This window comes from Oryzias latipes, chromosome 22 (assembly GCF_053564925.1).
Source record: "Oryzias latipes strain Hd-rR chromosome 22, Olatipes_Hd-rR_3.1".
In the NCBI taxonomy this organism is placed as follows: domain Eukaryota; kingdom Metazoa; phylum Chordata; class Actinopteri; order Beloniformes; family Adrianichthyidae; genus Oryzias; species Oryzias latipes.
Genome location: NC_136258.1, coordinates 4,386,651 through 4,408,218, shown reverse-complemented (window position 1 = coordinate 4,408,218; position 21,568 = coordinate 4,386,651). Strand labels below are relative to the sequence as shown.

The 21,568-nt window shown below is 43.7% G+C and overlaps 1 protein-coding gene across 3 annotated transcripts; it reads right to left on the bottom strand.

Moving 5' to 3' along the window:
- Positions 1–3,798: 3,798 nt before the first annotated feature.
- hhipl2 (HHIP-like 2) lies at positions 3,799–19,676 on the bottom strand. Of its 3 annotated transcripts, XR_013653151.1 has the most exons (11): positions 18,811–19,676; positions 17,341–17,993; positions 14,946–15,089; positions 12,465–12,796; positions 12,251–12,377; positions 11,986–12,131; positions 11,826–11,907; positions 6,392–6,517; positions 6,078–6,282; positions 5,878–5,960; positions 4,675–4,731 (listed from the first exon to the last, which is right to left on the bottom strand). XR_013653151.1 is itself a non-coding variant. In XM_078940664.1 (10 exons), the coding sequence occupies exons 1-10, from the start codon at positions 18,998–19,000 to the stop codon at positions 4,196–4,198; spliced, it is 2,214 nt and encodes a 737-aa protein (XP_078796790.1). In that variant the 5' UTR covers positions 19,001–19,150; the 3' UTR covers positions 3,799–4,195. The 3 variants fall into 3 exon arrangements, 2 of the variants coding, with proteins under 2 accessions (XP_078796790.1, XP_020569480.1); XM_078940664.1 differs by lacking the exons at positions 6,078–6,282; positions 6,392–6,517 and having other exon boundaries at positions 3,799–4,731; positions 17,341–17,754; positions 17,834–17,993; positions 18,811–19,150; XM_020713821.3 differs by lacking the exons at positions 6,078–6,282; positions 6,392–6,517 and having other exon boundaries at positions 3,799–4,731; positions 18,811–19,674.
- Positions 19,677–21,568: the final 1,892 nt, after the last annotated feature.

Genomic DNA, 21,568 nt, shown 5'->3' with positions numbered 1-21,568 from the left:
CTTCCTGGACCAACCCTGGGCCGGGTGGATGGCTGCCTGGAGCGTGGAGCGGGTCTCCCTTGGGGGGTCCTGAATCGTACCTGGGGTTGGGGCGGGGGGATGCCCAGAACTCCTGGGTAGTGATGAGGTGCTCGTCTGGGGCTGTGGGCGCTCCTCTCGGGCGGGGCCTTGCGTTGGGCCCTCCTGGCGCGGCGGGGGGGCTGCTCTCCTGGTTGGGCTGGGGCAGCACTCTCTTTCCCCCCATGCCTCCCTGCTCTCTGTCTCTGGGGGCGTCGTGGTGGTCCAGCTGGCCCTGGCCTGGGTGACGGATGGAATCTCCCGGGGGGCAGTTGTTCTCCATCTACTGCTGTGCGGGCGTTGGGGGGGTTCTGGCTGCCGCTACCACTGCGGCGGGGGTCTTGGTGTGGGGATGGCTGGGCACTCTCCCTCCTTCCTTTCACATTCCATCATCCATTTTAGAAGAACATAAAGACTCACTTAAGCACAGGTGTTAGCTCACCTCTACATAAATAGTTTGCGTGATTGAATGAAATATTTCACACTAGTTGGTTTGAAGGCATAAGTATGCGTGTGTGAACACTATCTGTATTGTGTACATGTTGACATGTGAACATTTTTTGAGCCAACAGGTGTGTTTACAACATTTGAGTGTGTTTGTGGACAGGCCCCGCCCTTAAAACTTGTATTACATCTGAACCTCACTGTAATCAGTATAACCATCCAAAAACTTGCTGCTTTACGCTGCTTCATGGTTTTACACCCCCCCATAATCACCCTCCTAGCCCCCCCCCCCTCTAACATCCCTCTCTCTTCTTCCCTCCTTTCCTTTTCCGTCCAGTGCAACACAAAAGTTTCAAATATGATTAAAATTAATAAAGTTTGGCCTTGATTACAAAAGGGGTTTATTCAGACATACCTCTGGTTTGTCATAAGATTCATAACCCCTGTTGTTAAAGTAAAATATGTCCAACACAAGAGGCCCTCAGCTCTCATCTGTTTGCCCAGCTGTTGGACAGGACAAGTTGAAAAAGAAAAAAAAGAAAATGGTATTTGACATTTCATTTTCAAAAAGTTCTCTGGTAAATGTGTAGCAAAATTCATTTAGAAATGTTTAATTTGACAATTGAAATTCACAGAAATGCTTTTTCATTTTTAAAATGAAGCAGCATCAACCCTGCGAACAGTGTCGCATTATTCAATTCCACTTAGCATTTCCAGAGGGGAGGCGGGGCGATGACGTCACTGCTATCTCCGTGTGTCCGGCTGCTAACAGACATGCTAGGAGCAGTGTAGCTTTGTGTTAGCGGTAGAGATGAGGGCTTTGTGATGGTTGTGCTCTCCTGATGATTGTACACAGCTTCTCAGGACTACGTAGCAGCATTTCCGCCTTATGCGGTTCTCTTTTGGACGCACCGCGGTTCGTCGAAACTTTCCCCCGGACGATTAGTTTTATCTTCGGACCGGCGGCCAGATCGCCGAAGGCGGAAGTGCTGCTAGTGCTACGCAGATATGAGGACTAAACCATCATATGAATTTGAGTTTCCAGTGGCGTCCAGACAAAATAAAGGCTGATGTAATTAACACATATTTACATCCAAGATAGTAATACAGTAATAAAAGGACAGATCCGTGGCTGTGTGTTGCTCCAAAAGATGCGTGTTGGTGCAAACAGCAAACGTTTAGCATGGTGAAACCTGCTATAGCTGTTGATGGGGCTCCAGCTGTCCTCAAACAGCAAAATCAGCGCCACGCTGCAGGAGACTATCTTCTAAATGTGCTGTTATTGCTGCTATGATTATTATTAAGGGTCTGCTTGCTCATAATGTTTGAAATCCGTACGGTCAGTGCTTTTTTTTTTGGCATCAAAGACCCGAAAGAAGCGTTAGCATTAGACTAATGCGTGCTAAAAACATTAGCCATGGAAAAACTTAACTCCAGGCGGCCAATCCAGCAATGAGCAACTTGGATTTAAATATGGGAAAAACATCAGCCTTTATTTTGTCTGGACACCATTGGAAACACAAATTCATATGATGGTTTAGAGTTTCTCAGGTCTTTGAGCAGCATTTCCTCCTCCTGCGCTTCGAAGATTCTCCGGAGAAGCTTTCTCTCTGGGCTAGCGGGCCAGGTTTAGCTCAAAGAGCAAGTCCGAGGGGAGAAGCTTCGAACCGCGCGGACAGCGGAGCTTCCGAAGGAGGCTGTGGTCCCAAACTCCGGATAGCATAAGGCGGAAATGCTGCTACGTCGTCCTGAGAAGCTGTGTAAAATCACCAGGAGTGTCACAAAGCCATCTCCCCTGCCACTAACACAAAGCTACAAGCCTGGTAGACTGCTCCTAGCATGTCTGTGTCTGTTAGCAGCCGGACACACAGAGATAGCAATGACGTCATGCCTCCCCTCTGGAAAATGCTAAATTGAATTGAAATATGCGACAGTATTCGCAGGGTGGATGTTAAAATTAAAAAGCAATCCCCTCTTTGCATTTTCGTTTTAATTATGACACAGAATAAGCAGTTTTTAAGTAGAAAATGAAAAAGCATTTTGAAGTATTGAATTTTCATTTTAATTTTGAGTCAATTGATGCTGCTTCATTTAGAAAATGTAATAGCATTTCTGTTAATCCATTTTAATTTGTAAAATTAGACATTTCTAATTGAATTTTGCTACACATTTACCAGAGAACTTTTTGAAAATGAAATGTCAAATACCATTTTCTTTATCATTTTAATTAAGTGACAGAAAAAGCTGTGTTGAGGAAGAAAATTGGTTGATTGATTGCTTTTTCATTTTAATTTTGAGTCAAAAAATGCAGCTTCATTTTGAAAATGAAAAAGCATTTCTGGTTTTGACTTTTATTTTTAATTATGCTACAGAATCGCTTCCATACCCCCCCCCCCATCTATCAGCAAAAACTGAGCCTTTGGAAATGTAACCGTATATACCCAATCCTATTCTATTTGATAGATGCATTTCTGAGACTCATGTCTCAAAAGCATGAACTTGACTTCACCCCCCGCCAGACTGTAAGAGGGCAACACATACACAGACACACACACCTAAGGGCCATTTAGAGTCATAATTAACCTATAAATAATGTTTTTGGACTGGCTGTACACCTCCTCCTCAAAACCCTGTTGGATATAATTTGCTACATGTTTTCTGCCCTCTAACAGATTATCAATCAACTAGAGGTGGATTGATAGTGAACGATCAGGAAGCGTTTCCAAAACCGTCTGGTAAAGGCCAGGCTGCAGAGTGACCCAACAAAGACACAAGAGACCGAACAAACCCAACAAAGACGCAAGCACCCCACCTGGACTCTTCTCATGTCAACTATGAGATGTGTAAAGTGCATCTTTGTTTGAACAAGAACAGAAACTCCTTTTGTGAAAGAAACAAGCTGTGAAAAAAAAAGTTCATTTTAAGAAAATCTGCCAGAAATGCTCTACATGCTCAAATGTTGTGGACAACGTTTTTTTTGCATTTAAAACAAATACCGGTATTTTATTGATACCGAACTTACCAAATTACCTAAATATTTAATTAAATCATATTGATTTTAATTTAATATATTCTATTTAATAAATAAATGATGGCAACATTTTGTTGAGGAATTTTTAAAAGTTTTTTTTTAAAAAGTTCAAAAAATGTTGAGTTTTTCTCTCCGTTCTTAGATGTTTTGGGCTTTACAGGCCTAAAAACACAACAGAACTGGGGGAATTTGCAGGTGGACGTGCACCGCAGATCGTAGTCAGAGGGGGGAGGGCTAAGGTCGGGGCTGCGTAATTACAGAGGAGCTCAGACACTTTGGATGTTTATTTTGAACACTTTGATGGACTGTAAAATTAGAGCAGTTAACCATCTCCAGGGCTTTGTGAGCACGGCCAAAGATAGACCTCACAGCTAAATACAGATATGCAGCAAATGACTTTATGACAGGAATAAACACAGAGGAAAGTGTGTAATTAAATGCATAAGTGCACGCAGCACATGCATGCTTTGTTTTATAGAAGACCAGCTCAGTATTTTGGGAGATGCCCAAAAAAGAGATTTTTTTTTTCCTGCAGCTGAAATCTGATGAGGGGGTCAATGCTTTCACAGCTGAATTTGGAAATGGGGCATCAGGGGTTGTTGGTTCTGCCCGCTGACTTTTAAAACACAAAGTTCAGTCCCCGTGAAATCAGAAAGACACAGGTTAAAGAGTTCCTCTAGTTTTCTGGATTCTCACTTGAGCTGGTTTACTTCTCTTCCTGTTGTCCTTGTTTTTCTCTTGGGGGGCTGTGTCGCTCTTTTCCTTCTTAATCTTTTGACTGGTTGGCCTTTTTGTCGCCTTCTTCCGCGGGTGATTACCTGTGGAGTGTATTGTTTGGGTTTTAGGCCCATTGGTGCTGTTTGAACTCTGTGTAACAGCTTGGTTTGGGGCTGTGACCCCCCCAGAATCCAACTTAAGGGCTTTCTTGAGGCTCTTCTTTACAGGGTCTGTCTTCCTCTGTGTGTTCTTCAGTTTCTTTTTCGGGGGCTTGTCCCTGCTCCATGGTTTGGCTGCTTTCTTCTTCTTGTCCTCCACCTTTGGTGCGTTGCTTACGGGCTTGGTGTCCCCCACTGTGGTGCTGGCTGTGGTGGGCTTGAGCTTGGGCTTGAGCTGGCCCCTTGTGGCTGGGGGTTTGGTGGTCAGTTTGAAGTGTCTGGGTGGGGGTCGTGTGGGCTTTTCATTCGTCTTCAGCACGGTCACTGAAAATAGCACAGATGTCAAGAATTCACAGCTGCTTTGTACTGTTTCAAACAGGTTTAAAACCACAGATTTGATCCAAAACTTAAACTTAATCATGGGAAAATAATAACGGTTTAAGAAAATAAACAATATTTAAAGTAAATCAGAGTAAGATACAAGAACATGCTTTCCTGATGTTTTTGTCTTGTAAGAAGAAGAAGATTCATTATTCATTTAAACTTGCTGTTTTTTCTGTTTTGCAGAAAAAAACTTTTCAGAACCAGACGTCAGTCTCGTGCTACACTCACACTGATCATGTGATGCACAGTCTTGAATGTACGTTTAGTCCATGATGTTATATAATTCCATCCAGGAACAAACTACAGTTTTTAATTTCTCCATCAGGATCAATTGTCAACAGTTGGCACATCCGTGAATTAAAAGGGAAGCCATCCATATGTCAATACCAAGTCCCTGATTGGTCAAAGCTCAACTGGTTTAACTTTCAACACGCGTTCAATGGCTGTGTGTTGAAATTGCGTAATTTACGAACGTGAGAGTATTGAATGCGTAAGATGATGATGATGATGATAATGACTTTATTAATCCCACAATGGGGAAATTTCATATATCTGTGGCAGCAAAAAACGACATTCAGAAATAATCTATATAACATCAAAAAAGGACATAAAAAATGACATTCATATTAAATTAATTAAGAATATTAAATTATTAAATATTATAATTACAATTATTATTGAAATCATTATCGAAAATGAGATTCATAATAAATAAATATTAAATACTACTACTACTACTACTACTAATAATAATAATAATAATAATCACAATAATAAAAATAAAAATAAAATATATACAAAAAATATATGTGGTCAACTGCAAATGCTCGGTTCCTTAGGCAACCTGCCGTTGTCATTTTGTTTTTTTTTGTTTTTTTTTAAGACGCATATATGCATGTTTACATCGACTTTTCATTGAAAAGGTTGGCTTGAACGTGTGTTGCCAAAGGAGGTGTGAAGGTAGCTTTAGTGTTCAGTACAAGTTTCCACCAGTTAGTACGAAATGGCTTTACTGACACTTCATGTTCATAGACAACTCAAAATATTCATGTCAAATGTGTGAAAACAGAACAGAGAGGGCCTCACCTTCCTTGGGGGAAAAAGGAAACTTCTTGCCCCTCACTTTGACCGGCAGAGGCTTCTGCTTGCATTTCCCTGGAGGGGCTCTCCTAAAGAAGATGAAAAGTTAACTTTCTTGTTTCATAATAAGTTGTAAAAAACATAATTGACACAGATTTTTCCATACTCTTTCTAGGAATTGGAAGGAGACTTAAAAACGTAACAACCTGAGCTGGAGCTGAGCCGCGGTTTGATCTGTCAGTCATTATTTTCCTGAGGCGCTAAACATTTCGTTTCTAAACTGAGGCTTAACGCCTATAATAGTTAATATTGTGAAAGCTGTCTTCAGGATCAGTTTGAGCACATGAATACATCGCGGTGACGTGCAGTAAATCCACAGAGATACCTCAGTCAGACGAACAACTGCGTCTGCTGTGAAACAGTAAAAGAACAAATTTTCAGCAAAAGTATTCAAAGGTCGAAAAATCCCCCAGTGTAATGAGATATTTCTGTTTTCCTGTCAGAAATACAAACACAGTACCAGAAAATGTCACAGTCGTTCTGAAGTGTTGTGCAGTTCTTTATGATTGTGTTCAAGGGTGCTGCAGTGGCATCTGGAGGTTGTTTAGGAGCCCTCTTTCCATCCCACTCTCCTTATAAGAAACATCTGAAGGTTAACAAAGGGCTTTTTAGAAAGGCTGATCAGATCCAGGTCCAAATAAATACATAGAATAAAGATCCAGAGGAATGGTAAATGACAGAGGTGTATATTTATATAGCCCTTTTCCCAAAGCATTTTAGTCACATTTACCCACGCACACATTTACACACTGAAAGAAATCCACTGCTACCTTAAGCCCGCACGAAATATCAAGGTCACAGACCACTCTGTGAGCCCATAGGGCCAAAATGTTCATGAACATTTTTTCTACCAGCATGCTGCAGGCGACAGGTTGTAGAAAACACCTAAACAACATGCGGGGGTAATTAAGGGTGTGGTACTGACTATAGAATTTAAGAAATTAGACAATTAGAGTGTAGTTTCTGTGGACATCACTTGCACAAGTGATGTGTCAGTAAGCGTCAGTAAGGAGCTAGTATTCGCACTTTACAAATTACTAGAGGGGCATAAGGAACTGTACGACACCATCACCTGCACATCATGTGTGCAATTTCCATTACCCTTACAAATACTTAACGACACACTTATCACACGCATCACAATGGTAAGTTCCATTTTCATGACGTCCATTAAGGTGGTCTCACGAGCCTCAAGGGAACTGCAAGACACACCTGCACTTCCATAAAGACGCGACCGCACCTCTTTACAACCTTCTACGGGCTGGACAACCCAAAAACATGCAGCACTGTACGGGTCAACGCCCAAACATGTGCATGTGATTAAGGCACTACAATGACGCCAACCCATAACCACCAATGTGGGCTTCAGTGTCTTGCCCAAGGACATTTTGACACATAGGTGGGCAAGGCTGGAACCAAACCTGCGATCAGAGATTGACCGGAATGATAAGGTTGTAAACATTTAGAGTTTGGATTTCCTCAAGCTCATTGATGATAGTGAAGGAGACACAGAAAACATCAAACAGTCAGTGTTGTCAGCTGTACAAAGGACAAACCATATAAAGCCCCATGTGTTCAACTTGATGGTCCACATCTCAACCTGGACAGAAGCTGTTCAATCTAAAAAACAAGTTGAGTGCGTTGTTTCCATCTACAGCTAGAGCTACCAGCTGTGTTAGTGTCCATCAGAACCACAGAGAGAATAACCTGAACAGAACAAACCACTGAACAACAGCCGCATGCATTGATAGTTACTGGATTTAGGCCAGCAGCTTGTGTCTGCACGTGTTTTTTGCTGTTTCATCTAAATCTGAGTCAGATGGTTGCAGATGAGTTATAGTCTAAAATGATGCATTTATGAGAAGCTGCTTTTATGCAGCTGGTCCTCTGAGGCTCCTTAAACGCTTGTTCATCTGACATTAAGATAGAAGAGTTAAGGGGGAGGTTCAACACCCATAAGAAAGTTATGTGTGAGGCAAACTATGCATTTTTAAGCCGCGTTGACACCAAACATGATTTGCATTCGTCAGGGGCATCCAGTTTTGATACCAAGTCAATGTACAGACGCGATGTGAGCCCCTGCGGCACGATTTGAGCATGGGGCACGGCACACTGTAGCAGCGCATTTTGGACCTTGCAACGCAATTTGGCACATTGAGAGTTCAAAAATCTGAACATTGGTAAAGAAATGCATTGCTCAACCAATCAGGGACTCTGCTTTGGTCGGTGACGTGTTTATGATGCGATAAGTGCGTGGAGTTTAAAGCTAACCTTGAGAAGGATCTGATCATTCTCCTTGGGAACTTTATATTTATCTTTTTTCCATCATGACAATAAAGGAAAGTCTCATGACCCCAGACATGAAGACATGCCTCGGCCCTGAAATCAAATTCTTCAAATAGACTGGCAAAAGATGGGGATTTTATTTTTGGGGTTGTTATTTTCTCAAAGCTCTCTGAAGACCTCACAAATTACAATCTCTAAAGTTGAAAAAGCACGTCCCAGGTAGTTTTGGGTTTCAAATAAACACAAAACTACTTCTTTACCCCTTAGAAACTGTCCGATAGCACTGTTGATTTACTACTGGAACCAGTTTTACACGAGGTTGGTGGTATTCATCATCAAGTGTAGAACATAGCTTGACCTGGTCCTAAACATCACAAAGACCAAGGAAATTATTGTTGACTTCCGGAGATGCAGTAAGAACCGCCAGCCACTTTCCAATGGCACGGAGATGGTGGAGAGGGTGACCAGTTTTGAATTTCTGGGGGTCACAATGACTGAAGACCTATCCTGGGGTCCACACACTGCCTCAGTGGTGGGCAAGGCCCAACAACACTTGTACTGCCTGAGGAAACTAAAGACAGCAAAAATCTCCAGGCAGCTGATGGTGAACTTCTATAACTGTGCCATCAGCAGTGTTCTGACATTTGGTTTCCTAATAGCTGCACAAAGGCTGATCAGCAAAGACTCCAACGGGTGGTGAAAACAGTGGGGAAAGTCATTGGGACCACTCTCCCAGAGATGAGTAGTCTCTACACCACCCGCTGCCTAAAGAGAGTCCACAACATCCTGCATGACCAGCACCATCCAGTCCACCACCTCTTCCATCTGCTGCCCTCAGGAAGGAGGTACAGGTCTATTAAGGCCAAAACAACCAGACTGAGCAACAGCCTTTATCCACAGGCTGTGCGGCTGCTGAACAGTCCCTCCCAGCAACTGCTGCCCCCCCATCTCCTCATCTGAGCACACTGTGAAACTGGACTTTGCATTGCTGCTACTAATTTAAGATCTTGTGTACACTGAATGTCTTATTTAATGTCTTATTTACTTATTTACAGTTCTTTCATGTTTAGTCCCTGCTGTCTTCCCTTTTGTACTGATGCTGCACTTTGGTTATTTATTTATTTATTTGGCATTTATTTGGTGAATTGAACTGAGTGCCTGTTTTTTGTTGATGCTCCAAATGTATTTTCGTTGTTTCACTGACAATGACAAATAAATCTTCTTGAATCTTGAATCAAAAGAAAGTCGGGCTACCAACGCGAACTTGACGTGTGAATCGTGTTCGGTGTGAATGCCGCTTTACTTCCAGGTAGGAAAATTACCTACGAAAACAACTAATATTTGATTTAACAAAGTGTCTTTAGTGTGCCAAAGGTAATACGTGTATATGGATATAGTTTACTCTGAAGTGCCTAAGAATAGCATGATATAGACCCTTTGACTAGGTTTTCTGGTTTTCCCTTTTCATGTCATCCAGGAAATAAGGTGGCCGCCCTGTATCTTCAGGATGGAGATGACCCCTGTAATCCCATACCAGAGTTTATTTTATTAATTGGAACTTGGCAGACAGCTGCATTTGTGAATATTCAGGGTGAGGTCATGGTTTCTTACCAACACTACTGTTTATTCCAGCTGTCCTCCAGAAACTTTATGTACTACATTCCAATGAGGCTTTCATATAAGGTTCCTACTTGGTCTTGTCTTTCTCATTTCCAATCCTATCTTACAATACAAGGCAGTGTGGTTGAGGTTATGGTTGGGAGGCAGCCATGCTGCAGAGGTAAAGTGGTCGACCTCTGATTGAAGTATTGAAAGTTCGGTTCCCACCTTGCCCACCCATGTGTCAAATTGTACCTGGGCAAGATTGAGCAATGCTCCTGCTGGTCATAGGTTGGCCCCAGTTCGGCAGCAGTTCGGTGTGTTAATTGTGTGTGGGAATAGGTAAATAGCACTGTGACTGTAAAGCACTATGGGCCTTAAGGCAAGGTAGATAAGTGCTATGTACAGTGTGGCAAAAAGTATTTAGTCAGTCACCAATTGTGCAAGTTCTCCCACTTAAAAAAATGAGGGAGGCCTGTAATTTTTATCATAGGTTTACCTCAAGAGAGTCAAAATGAGAGAAAAAAAATCAGAAAAATCCCATTGTCTAATTTTTAAAGAATTTGTTTTCAAATTATGGTGGAAAAGAAGTATTTGGTCAATTACAAAAGTTCAACTGAATACTTTGTTATATTCCCTTTGTTGGCAATGAGCAGCAGTCAAATGTTTTCTGTAAGTCTTCACAAGGTTTTCGCAAACTTTTGCTGGTATTTTCGCCCATTCCTCCATGCAGATCTCCTCTAGAGCAGTGATGTTTTGGGGTGTCGCTGGGCAACAGACTTTCAACTCCCTCCAAAGATTTTCTATGGGGTTGAGATCTGGAGACTGGCTAGGCCATTCCAGAACCCTGAAATGCATTTAACAAAGCCATTCTTTTGTTACCCGGGCAGTGTGTTTGGGATGGTTGTCATGCTGAAAGACCCAGACACGTTTCATTTTCAGTGCCCTTGCTGATGGAAGGAGGTATTCACTTAAAATCTGACCATACACTGCCCCATTCATTCTTTCTTTTACACTGATCAGTCGTCCTGGTCCCTTTGCTGAAAAACACCCCCAAAGCATGATGATTCCACCCCCATGCTTTACAGTAGGTTTGGTGTTCTTTGGATGCAACTCAGCCCTCTTTCTCCTCCAAACACAACAAATCCTCTTCTGGATCATCCAAACGCTCTCTAGCAAACGTTAGACATGCTTGCACATGTACTGGTTTTAGTAGAGGGACACGTCTGGCACTGCAGGGTCTAGCAGCGTAGTGTGTTACTGTACTGATGGTAGCCTTTAGGCCTGCACAATAAATCGCAAATTTATTGTCATCGCAATATCAAGCTGGGCAATACGCATATCACAAAAGTCGGCAAAAAATGCAATAAATGGTAACCTTAAATGTGCTCAAAAAATCTTATGGCAGATTGAAGTATGTAACAAATCTAACAAATCCCTTTACATCATTGACCAATTGGATGGAGCCCTTTTCAGTTAGATGCTCGCCTCCTACAGTACAGACCAAAAGTTTGGACACACCTTCTCATTCAAGGAGTTTTCTTTATTTTCATGACTACGAAAATTGTAGATTCACACTGAAGGCATCAAAACTGTGAATGAACACATGTGGACACACGTTTCCATGAACTTTGACATAGACTTTTCAGGTTCTCTGGGTTGTTTTCCTCTTGTTGTTTTGCTTAAATGTTTTTTCCAAACCACCTTTGGCTAAGGAAACAACAGAGTATCTTTTTCAGCGTGTGTTCAAGCTCCATGGTCCACCCAGAGACATTGGTGTGGACATAGGGAGGGTTTTTGTGGATTCCTACTAATTTATGTTCTGGATCCTGTTCTCATCACAGAGTTCCACTGTAACTATCCTGGCAGACTGTGTGCTGCTGGTTGTTGAGGAGGTTACGGTCATGCTTAAGGCTTCTTCACCTGACATCCAGTTAATTACTTTCTTGAACTACCTGTGCCTCCTTCTGAGTTTCTGAATCTTAAGTGCATGTGCTGTGGCTTTTTACCTGGAGGGGTCCACAAACTTGAACACAGTTCCTGTGGGGGACATGGCGCTAGGGTACGATGTTGCCAAAAAGTACAGCTCTCCTGAAAACCAGAAAAACCTTACTGTTCTCCCCTCACACACAGAGGGGAGGGGCAGAGGCGGAGGGCGTCAAACGTTACCTGCTTCGTCCTCAGCAAAGGAGATGATGTACTTGTGGTAGTGATTGATGAGTCCAGGAAAGGAGCAGGTGATGGTGTCGCCCATGCAGACCCTCCTTTCCTTCCATATCCCAGAGGGTTTATCTTCTTCTAGTGCCATGATTCGCCTGAGAGCAGTTCAGAACTTTACCTTCTCCACAAAATTCTAATATTCATCTGGTAAGAACAGAAGGGTAAGGGGCACACATAGATGAATGAATAAGAGGCTGAGGGAAAATCAACATACCCACTCATAAAGTCTCCAAAAAAGTACAGGGCATTGAGGTTGGGGGATTCACAGCCTCTGTACACATACCCCCCTGTCACTGACTTCCCGATATGATGACTGTAGGCAAATATAGGTGGGATGTCATCTGAAAGCAACAGAACCATGACAGTCGGTACTGAGAATAGTTGGTGGGAGGATCATGGGTGGCATGAAAAGAAAAAGAAACACCTACTCAGGGAGGAGTTGTGGCACAGTTTGATATCATAGCACTCAAAACCCTCTTTGGCCCTCCATCCGTAGTTCCCCCCGTTCACAATGATGTCGATCTCCTCGTAACGGTTTTGACCGACGTCTCCGCAGAAGATCCGACCCCTGCCGTACTGGCTCACTGGATCCCCTCTGTCCACCGAGCAGCGCCACATGTTCCGGACCCCAAAAGCAAACACCTCTGGCCGGGCAGTTGGGTCGTCAAGAAAGGGGTTGTCAGGGGGGATTTCATACTGCCTTCCAGCGGGGGTTCTTCTGTCCACATCCACACGGAGAACTTTTCCCAGCAGTGCACTTCTGGGGAGTGAAAAGAAACCGAACCGTCAAGCTTCATCTGCAAACGATCTGATTAAGGAGAACCAGGGGAAAACAAGCGACCTGCAGTATTGTAAACAAAAACAAATGATGTCAGAAAAGCAAAGGCAGAAAAAAACACAAGTTGAGAAGCAAAAGGAGCGGTTGCTCTGGTAAGGCTGGGGGGTCCTTTCCTGGAGCATAAGCTTCTTTCCCCCCTAAGATAGTCTTGTGAAGTCAGTTGAGATGAGTGGAAATCATCGACTGTATATAAGAACTGGAGTAGGTGACTTCTCCCCCCTCGCAATTCCAAACAGGAAGTACCCACTGGTTTCAAGAAGCCAAAATCCCACAGACATCTATAGAGATAAAAAAAAAAACTACTACTCAGTCCTTCTATTGGTCAGAATAACCGTTCTTGCTCTGATACCTTTTTTAAACATGTTCTTGATCATTCTCTTTTTTTCATGATTTTTTATTTGTGTTGTTCAACTTATTCTAGTTATTAAGTGACCAATCAGATGCTTCAACAAAAGTATGTGGTCTTTCATCGATTATTCAAAACGTTTGATTGATAGATTTCATGTAGCCCTCTTTCAGTGGTAGGGGTGTGGCCTTCCAGCAACCTCACTACTGATTGGCGACAGTGGTTCAGGTGTGTTTGAAACGTTGACTCATTTTGATTTGGATCAGTCACTTCTTTGTATCGCTCCAACACAACGGTGTCCATATCACAAAAAAGATGGTGGCTTAAATAGCCTATACCATTCTCATTTCGTCGATCGCGATCGACCGGTCGATCTTCAAGGACATGAGGGTAGATCGCAGGCCAGCAAAGTTATATAACAACAAAAAAAAGCACTTCTAAACAATCCACCAGCCAATCAAAATCCTCACCAAGAAGTACAGGACTTGATTGACATGCAGAACGGCCAATCGGACATCTTCTAATACATACGTCACTGCAGACGCATGTTAAAATTCACTGAGCGCAAATTCTGTCTGTCATCAGAAAGTCGTTTTCTGACCGCAGCACGTCAAGTCCCCGGGAGAAGAGTCACTCCGGACAACCAGAGTGTTTGTTTTGAGCCGCCCCGCGTGTCTCTTCCTGCTGTCAGCTTTGCGGTTCTCCCCCAATAAATACGAGGTCATGCCATGCTCCCCGCATTGCACGGTTTACAACAGAGCGATAGTCTCTGCTTTCTGTCTTTGTAATAAAACGCCATATCTGTTAATACAAAAGTATTTTTGTGTAATCTTACTGTGTAGTTTCTAATCAGCAGTATTTAAACAACAATGGACAAAAACATGTAACAAATAAACAAATATTTAACAAACATTTACTAATAGTGTGTGTGTGTATTTATATATATATATGTATGTATGTATGTATGTATGTATGTATGTATGTATGTACACAGGTAAATCTTCAAGACATTGTCCACTCAAAAGTACCTCACATGGCAAAAAAGTGTGAGCATCCCTGGCCCATACCATACTATTTTTAAGCCTATTATAATAAACAATATCCATGTATTTGATCAAATATTACCCTTTGGCACACAAAAAACACATTTTTTTGAAATATTAGTTATTTTCTCCTGAAGTGAGAGGACTCAGCAGCGTGTCTGCACCTCACAAACTAAAAAAAACAACATCCAAACTTTTCCAGAAATGGATGTGCGTATCTTGTGGTGCTGGTAGTGCAGACTCTTCCTGGAAGGGTCGGTTCTCACTTATCTTCATCACAATGTGAAAACCCACTCGTTTTTGTGGGTTGGGAGGGGCTGGTTCTCAGAGAGCAGGTTTTTAGAGGAATACTCAGAAATGCTAGAACGGATCAAAATACCGCTTTGGGGTTTCTTTTTGTGAGGAATGAACATTATGATACACCTAAAAGTTCAAAAAATGATTTTGCAGGAGAACGTTAGTTTACCTTTCTTCTCTCCTGGTCACCGTTACAATCTGACGTGTGGATGTGACTAAAGCTCTGAGTGATGGTTGACCTCCAGACAGTCATCTGTGATCTATCTCTCATGTTTTCTTTGAAGACTTTCAAGAGTAATCCATGAGCACTAATGAAAAAATGTCTTCACGTTCGTCAGCTCCTTTCCTCACATTTGCTCTGCAGGAAGAAACCAAAGATTCTTACTTGTTCTGTGAGTTTCCGAACTTCCCAAACGGATCTCCGGCCTTCCCTCCATCTCCAGTGAAGATGTACAAATATCCGTCTAGACCAAACAACAGCTGGCCCCCGTTGTGGTTTGCAGCAGGTTCGTCGATTTCTAAAATGACTCTGGAGGTGAAAATAACAGTAAAGGGGTCACAAAGGGGAAGGCAGCTTTGGTTTAAGCTTTCTGAATGCAGACACCCTGGTACTGGTTTGTTTTGGTTGTCCTGTGCAGCTGCTGAATTATTTGTATGTAGTTTCCTTGAGATAATAGTATTGAGTCATCCTTTATTTGTCCCTCAATGGAAAAACTAGGACTTTTTTGTCTGCAATTTGCTGCATTCAGCCAGCTGTGACAAGCCAGTTCCACGGGTTTATAGCTTTTATCTTGATGTGTTAGCGTCTGTTCTTATGGATAATCCTAAAGTAATATCGCATGACTGGCTGGTGTGAAACCAGGATGACAGGACACTGATGTTTCCCAGCTGTGAGGAACAGTTTGAACCAAACACTTGACAGGTTTCATTAACCAGCAGGAACGCTGTCAGCTGCAAAACCAGGTTTAATTTAAAGACATTTCGTCTGTAATTGCATAATGAGCAGAAACATTCGTTTGTGTCAAAAAACTGTGAAAAAAGTAGCACTTCTACGAAAGGCTCTTCCACGTAAGGGCTGGAGAAGCTGGCTTGTCTCGACTGGTCACATTTTCCCAAAGGACACTTTTAAAAATATGACTTGCGCTGCTCCAAAGGGAAGCATGTTGATGAATATCATTCCTGGAGCTACCAAACATTATTTATGCTCCATATGTCTAGAATTTGGAAACTTCTTGACTAGTTTTACTTCCCTTATTTACACGTCTTCAAGTAATTTTCACAAAGCCATCCATCAATCTTCTAAACGGACTGAACTCCTTTCGGGGGTCACTGGGTTGCTGGAGCTTATCCCCACCGCAGTTCGCCCTGACCAGGTCACCAGCCTCATGCAGGGCTTTTCAAAAACTATTATTTAACTATTAATTTTATTTAAAGAATTTTATAGCTAATTTTGGGGTTAAAAAAACAGCTGTTTAAAAAAATTCAATTCAATCATGAAAAAAAAACGAACAGGTTTATAAAAGAAATTCCAAAAATGAATGTTGGATCTAAATAGTTTGGTTTTATGTCTGTCAGCTACTGTGTAATTATGCACTTAAAAAAAGAACTTTGCAACCAATCTAATCAGTAGTTTCCTGATTTTACCAACAATAATCCTAATTTACCTTTAAGCCTCTAATCTGCACTTTTACGATATACAGAGTTTTCGGAGTGTTTCTGGACTCATGACAGACGTGTGGTCAGGCTCAGAGGAACCCAGAACATCAGAGCTGGGCTCTCAGATCGGCTCACTCAGTCTGAGGTCAGCTTCAGTGGTGCTGCCCTAAAAAGGAGAGACGACGGTCACTGGACCACCACTCAGATTCCTGTCTAAACGCACCTTACTAACCCCCCCCCCCACCACGCACACACACACACACACACACTGCAGACGTCACCACATAGACTCACGTAGACAGACAGACAGACAGACAGACAATCCCTGCATGCATGCAAAAGGGGATGAATTTAGATTCAGTATGAACCAGGGTCTTCATGCTGAAAGATAACAGTGCTCATCATAACCCCATCCTCCCTCCATCTATTTTCAAAACCCGCTGAATCCCTTTCGTGGTCTCTGGGGTGATGCAACCAACTCAGCTACGGTTTGGCGACAGGTTGCCAGTCTGTCCCAGGGTCATACAGCCACCCACACACCTGGGGTAATTTAAAGATGCCAATTAACCATGAAGCATGTTTTTGGACAGTGGGAGGAAGCTGGGGGCTCAGAGAGAACCTACACATGGACAAGGAGAACATGTAAACTCAAAAATGTGAAAAACATGAACAGATAAAACTACCACAGAATGAGGGTGGGGTGATCTTCTCACACCTCAAGTTAAAGACTTAACGTTAAAGACTTTAACCTTATGTTAAAGTTAAAGACCTAACTTAAACATAATGATTGGATCCGATCTTTCAGCCTGAAAATAAAAGTGTGAACGTGCCCGAAGTCCAGCTCCTTTTTAGTTTCAGCAAACACAGTCAGCAGTTAACCACCACCTGGCTAATTTGGGACTTCAGAATTTCCTGGATCAATAGGTGAAAGTGGTCTGTCAGTCAGGGTACGTGCAGGGGAAAGTTCCGCCCATAAAGCAGCACACGTCTGCTGGCGGTCAACAGAGGCTTCTGTCTGCGCAGGCGCTCACCTGGCAGCAGATCAGAACTCTGTGAGCCCCACAGGCACATTCCTAAAGCGCACCCCCCTCCCCGACTCCTGACAGGGACAGATGCAGCCTCACCTCTCTGAGTGAGGGTCTGCCATGTTCATGTCCGACACAGACACCTTCATCTCGCTGATCCTTATCTTCTCCACCTTGCTGTGAACCTGGATGGAGTAGTAGATGAAAAAGCGTCCGTTGTCCCGGTACTTTGGATGGAAGGCCATGCCCAGGAAGCCTCTCTCATCCCCCAGCCACGGGGTGGTCAGCACCTCCCCGCTCAAGTCCAGGAAGGGCTGCTCCAGCCGGCTGCCGTCCCGCAGGTAAACCCACACGAAGCCCACCTGCTCTGCGATGAACATTCGGTGTGTGTCATCCCCGCTGTGCAGCATCAGCACCGGGTTCCTCAGACCGTTGGCAACCTCCGTCAAACACACCTGGAGACAGCCCCGCGGATCCTCCAGCACCTGCCCCAGGTTGCTGTTGAGGTCAGGGCTGCTGAGAACATTGGGGTAGCAATAATCCTGGTCGGGCAGGTCAACCATACTGCAAAATGTGGACACGTCCCGCTCACTCGTGTCCAGCAGCAGCCGGTTTGCAGTCAAATATTTCAGCACATGGCGGCACTTGCCATGGAGCTCCGAGCAGAAGCCGACGCACAGACCCGGCAGCTCTCTGACGGGCGTGTGAGGGTCCTCCGCATCGTACAGGTGGGCAGCATAAGGGGAGCACTCCTGCATGAAAATGCAAGAAAAGTTCACATGTAAAGAGCCGGTCTGAAGCATAAGGCTCTGCAGTTATGATTTATTCACACATAGTCACTGAAATGAACAGGAACTCCTCAAAATATAACAGCAGAGTAATTTACTATCTTCGCGTGGGTCTCAAAGGACCCGTGAGCGGCTTGGTCATCACATCAGACTGCTGCAGATGATTCAGACCAACAGCAGCCAGGTGTGTATGATATTCAAAGCAAGCTTAAAGACCCGTTCCGATTGTCTTTTGATCGATTTTCAAAGCGTTCCCAGTGGTCTTTTACTGATGATTATGCCGTTTTTAGCCTAAATCCAAAAACCTGTGTCGTTTTCCAGGACATAGTTTCTGTGTTCATTAGAAATTCCCCTCTGAGTTGTGGGCGGGACTATTAGAGCGTAGCTAGAGTTACAGTGGGACAAATTAAACAATTCTCAAACTGTGTAACGCACTTTTATCCATTATTAAAATAAACGTTTTCTGCAAATTGCTTTACAAAAAATCGTTTAAAATGTGATATAGTGCTGTCCTGACTGTGACTGCCCGGAGCTGCAGTGGTTTGTTTAACCCTTGTTCTATCCTAGGCACTTTAACGTTTGGAGTTGGGTCATCTAGACCCACTAGACAGTGCTCTGAACCTTTTTTCTTCGATGATTTGCGATCTTCACTGGTGTCCATGGATTACATGAAATCTTTCCACCTTTATCCACCTTTGTCATGGTAGGGAGAACACCTCAATGTAGGGGGGGTCATCTAAGATAGCACAAGGGTTAACCTGGGGGTTGACTGCAGGCTCACCTGACACATGACTTCCTTCAGCATGTCTTCGCAGAGATCCTGCCCCGCCGCTTCCAGCAGCTCGATGATGTTCCAGTATCTCTCTGCGATCGTATTGTCGGTTCTTTGGTCGCAGCATCCAAACTGCTCGTACTGCGCGCAGAACTCCAGGTGCCACTGCGGCTTGAACGGCGGCTGGAAGTCCAGGCATTGCGGATGCGCGGAAGCCGCGAAGACCTGAAGGAGCAGCACGACTGACGCGCTCAGCTTCACCTCAGGCAGCGTCTGCGTCCTCTGGACCGACCTGGGTGGTGCAGCTGCGCGTAAAGACGCGCAGCGCGCGCTTCTCCGGCGTGGACAGGAGTTTCGCTCTCGCATCATTTCCGCGTGTCATGTTGAGGACCTCCGTGTTTGCTCTGCTTTATACCGGCAACTGTGCGCGTGCACTCGTGTGCCCGCGTAACTCCAAGCATGCTGGCGGAGGTGTAGCCCATCGTGTGTTTGCGTCTCGCCCCTTTTTGGAAACAGGATGCGTCGCAGCAGCCTCTGTAATAAAGGCGACTGTTGACGGTGTTCATGAAAATTCTAAATCTGAAGGTTATCCGGGCTTTTCCCGGTCCCTTACTGCGCTTTTTCGTGCTCGTGCGCAAGCACGTTGGATGATTATTACCCCCCTCTCCAGCACACGCACGGGAGAAAACCCGCAAAGTGTCGAGGCATGCATCCAGAGAGGTCACAACAGCCTAAACTGTAATTATGCCCCACATCCACGTGCCTGCAGGCAGCGCTCTTTGTGCACGAGCGTGTTGCAGCTGCGCACAAATTGTTTCAACATCATGAAAGCTCAAATTTGAATATTACCTTCAGTCCTTTGTTACCTAAACCACCATGAATGTTATTTTTGTGGTTTTACTGCGGCGGGACCATCAGAGACAATAACAGCATCCATCCACAGCCTATTATATAATTTCAAGAAACTTGAAGAATTTCAGAGCTCAGAGGGCAAGAAGGGCAAGTCTGGGCATAAACAATTTCCTCTTCCCAACGCAACTTGATGTATTTCTGTCAGGTTGCTGCCATGTTTAGACACCCTGTCTTGAGACACTCGTGACACATGTGAAAAACATCCTTGTTGATCACGTGATCCTCTCACCTTCAAACTGGGGTGGGGTTTTTACCAACATTATTTGCTGTGATGGGGGAAGAATTTGGGGGTCCTGGCCTACTTTGTGTAGCACATTTTGTGCACAGACAATTCAAAACGCTTTACATAAAACAATGAAAAAACGTATAATACAAACTTGAAGTACGTTAAAAATAACTGAATTTTAATGTAAGCGTAAAATAACTTTGTGGATGTAAACTTTAAAAAAAACAGATCAAATGCCGCTGAGAACAGGTGGGTCTTGAAGCTGGAAGTAAAGAAACTGAATGTTTCAGCTGATCTGAAGCTTTTCTGGAAGTTTGTTCCAGATCTGTGGAGCATAGAAGCTGAATGCACTTTGTGTGGTTTGAACTCTAGGAACTGACAAAAGACCGGATCCAGATGACTGGAGAGGGTTGTAACATACAGGGTCAGGAGGTCAATCGTGTATTTTGGTGCTAAACATCCAAAGCTTTGTAAACCATGACTTTCAGAGTGCGACAGAAAGACCCAGTCTGATCATCTTTTGATCTATTTTCAAAGTGTTCCCAGTGCTCTTTTAATGATGATGATTCCGTTTTTAGCCACGATTAAAAAGAAAAACTCGTGTTGTTTTCTAGAATATGGTTTCTAAAGTTTTAGAAATTCCCTTTTGAGTTGTGGAAGTAAGCCTCCACTGGTATCCCATCATCCCCTTTGTTTACATTCTCTCCCACTAGCTTACAGCCACTTGCAACCCCACACTAATGTCAGTGAAGCAACACAAATCATGAGCAATATCAGTGTCGTGGGTCCCACCAGGGAATGATTGGGCAGAGGCGCCAAGGTGAAAGTATTCTTGACTTTAATGCAAGAACAGAGCACACCAATTGCTCCACAAAGGTTAACCAACATAGACTTCTCCAATCCAACACTCCAAATTCTCCTCTCAGACTCTCCAAATTCTCCTCTCAGACTCTCCAAATTCTCCTCTCAGACTCCCACACTGACAGCTGTATCTGGTTCTCTTTTAAGTGGTAAGCCCCTCCTCCTGGGCGTTGCTCTCCATTAGTCCAAAGAGAAAACAGGGAGAAGTGTTTGCATTGTTCAACAACATAAATAAACATACAGAAATAAACAGTTTCATTCAACTAAACATTCTGTGTCGTGTACAGAAAAATAACAATAATCATCAATAAAAATAAATACAAACAGTGACCGATGCGTCACATGACCCAGGGTGTCCATGACCACTTCCGGGTTACCGGGTTACTTCCGGGTAAACAAACCAACGTTAATGTTGGCGTCGTGTGTGCTTCGTGTTAATGTATGCATGGGGATGGTGAGTCGGCAACCTAGTGTGCACCCAGGGCTACCTGCAGAGGGATAGGGACGGAATGAAAAGGGTAAGCTGATGTAAATGACGTGTTACCGGGTCCGAGCGTGCGCGTCTATGCGCACGTGTGTGTGTGTGCGAGCGTGTGTGCATGCGTGTGCGCCTGCAGCGGCAGCTGACGGTTCTACACCGTCACATCCAGATCTATACAGCTGTACAGTTTTGGTCCAGATTCCAGCTCAGACGAGGAAAACAAAGACGTTCGTGGATCTATTTGTCTCCAAGTGGATGCATCAAAATGGAGCGGAGCAGGGAGACTT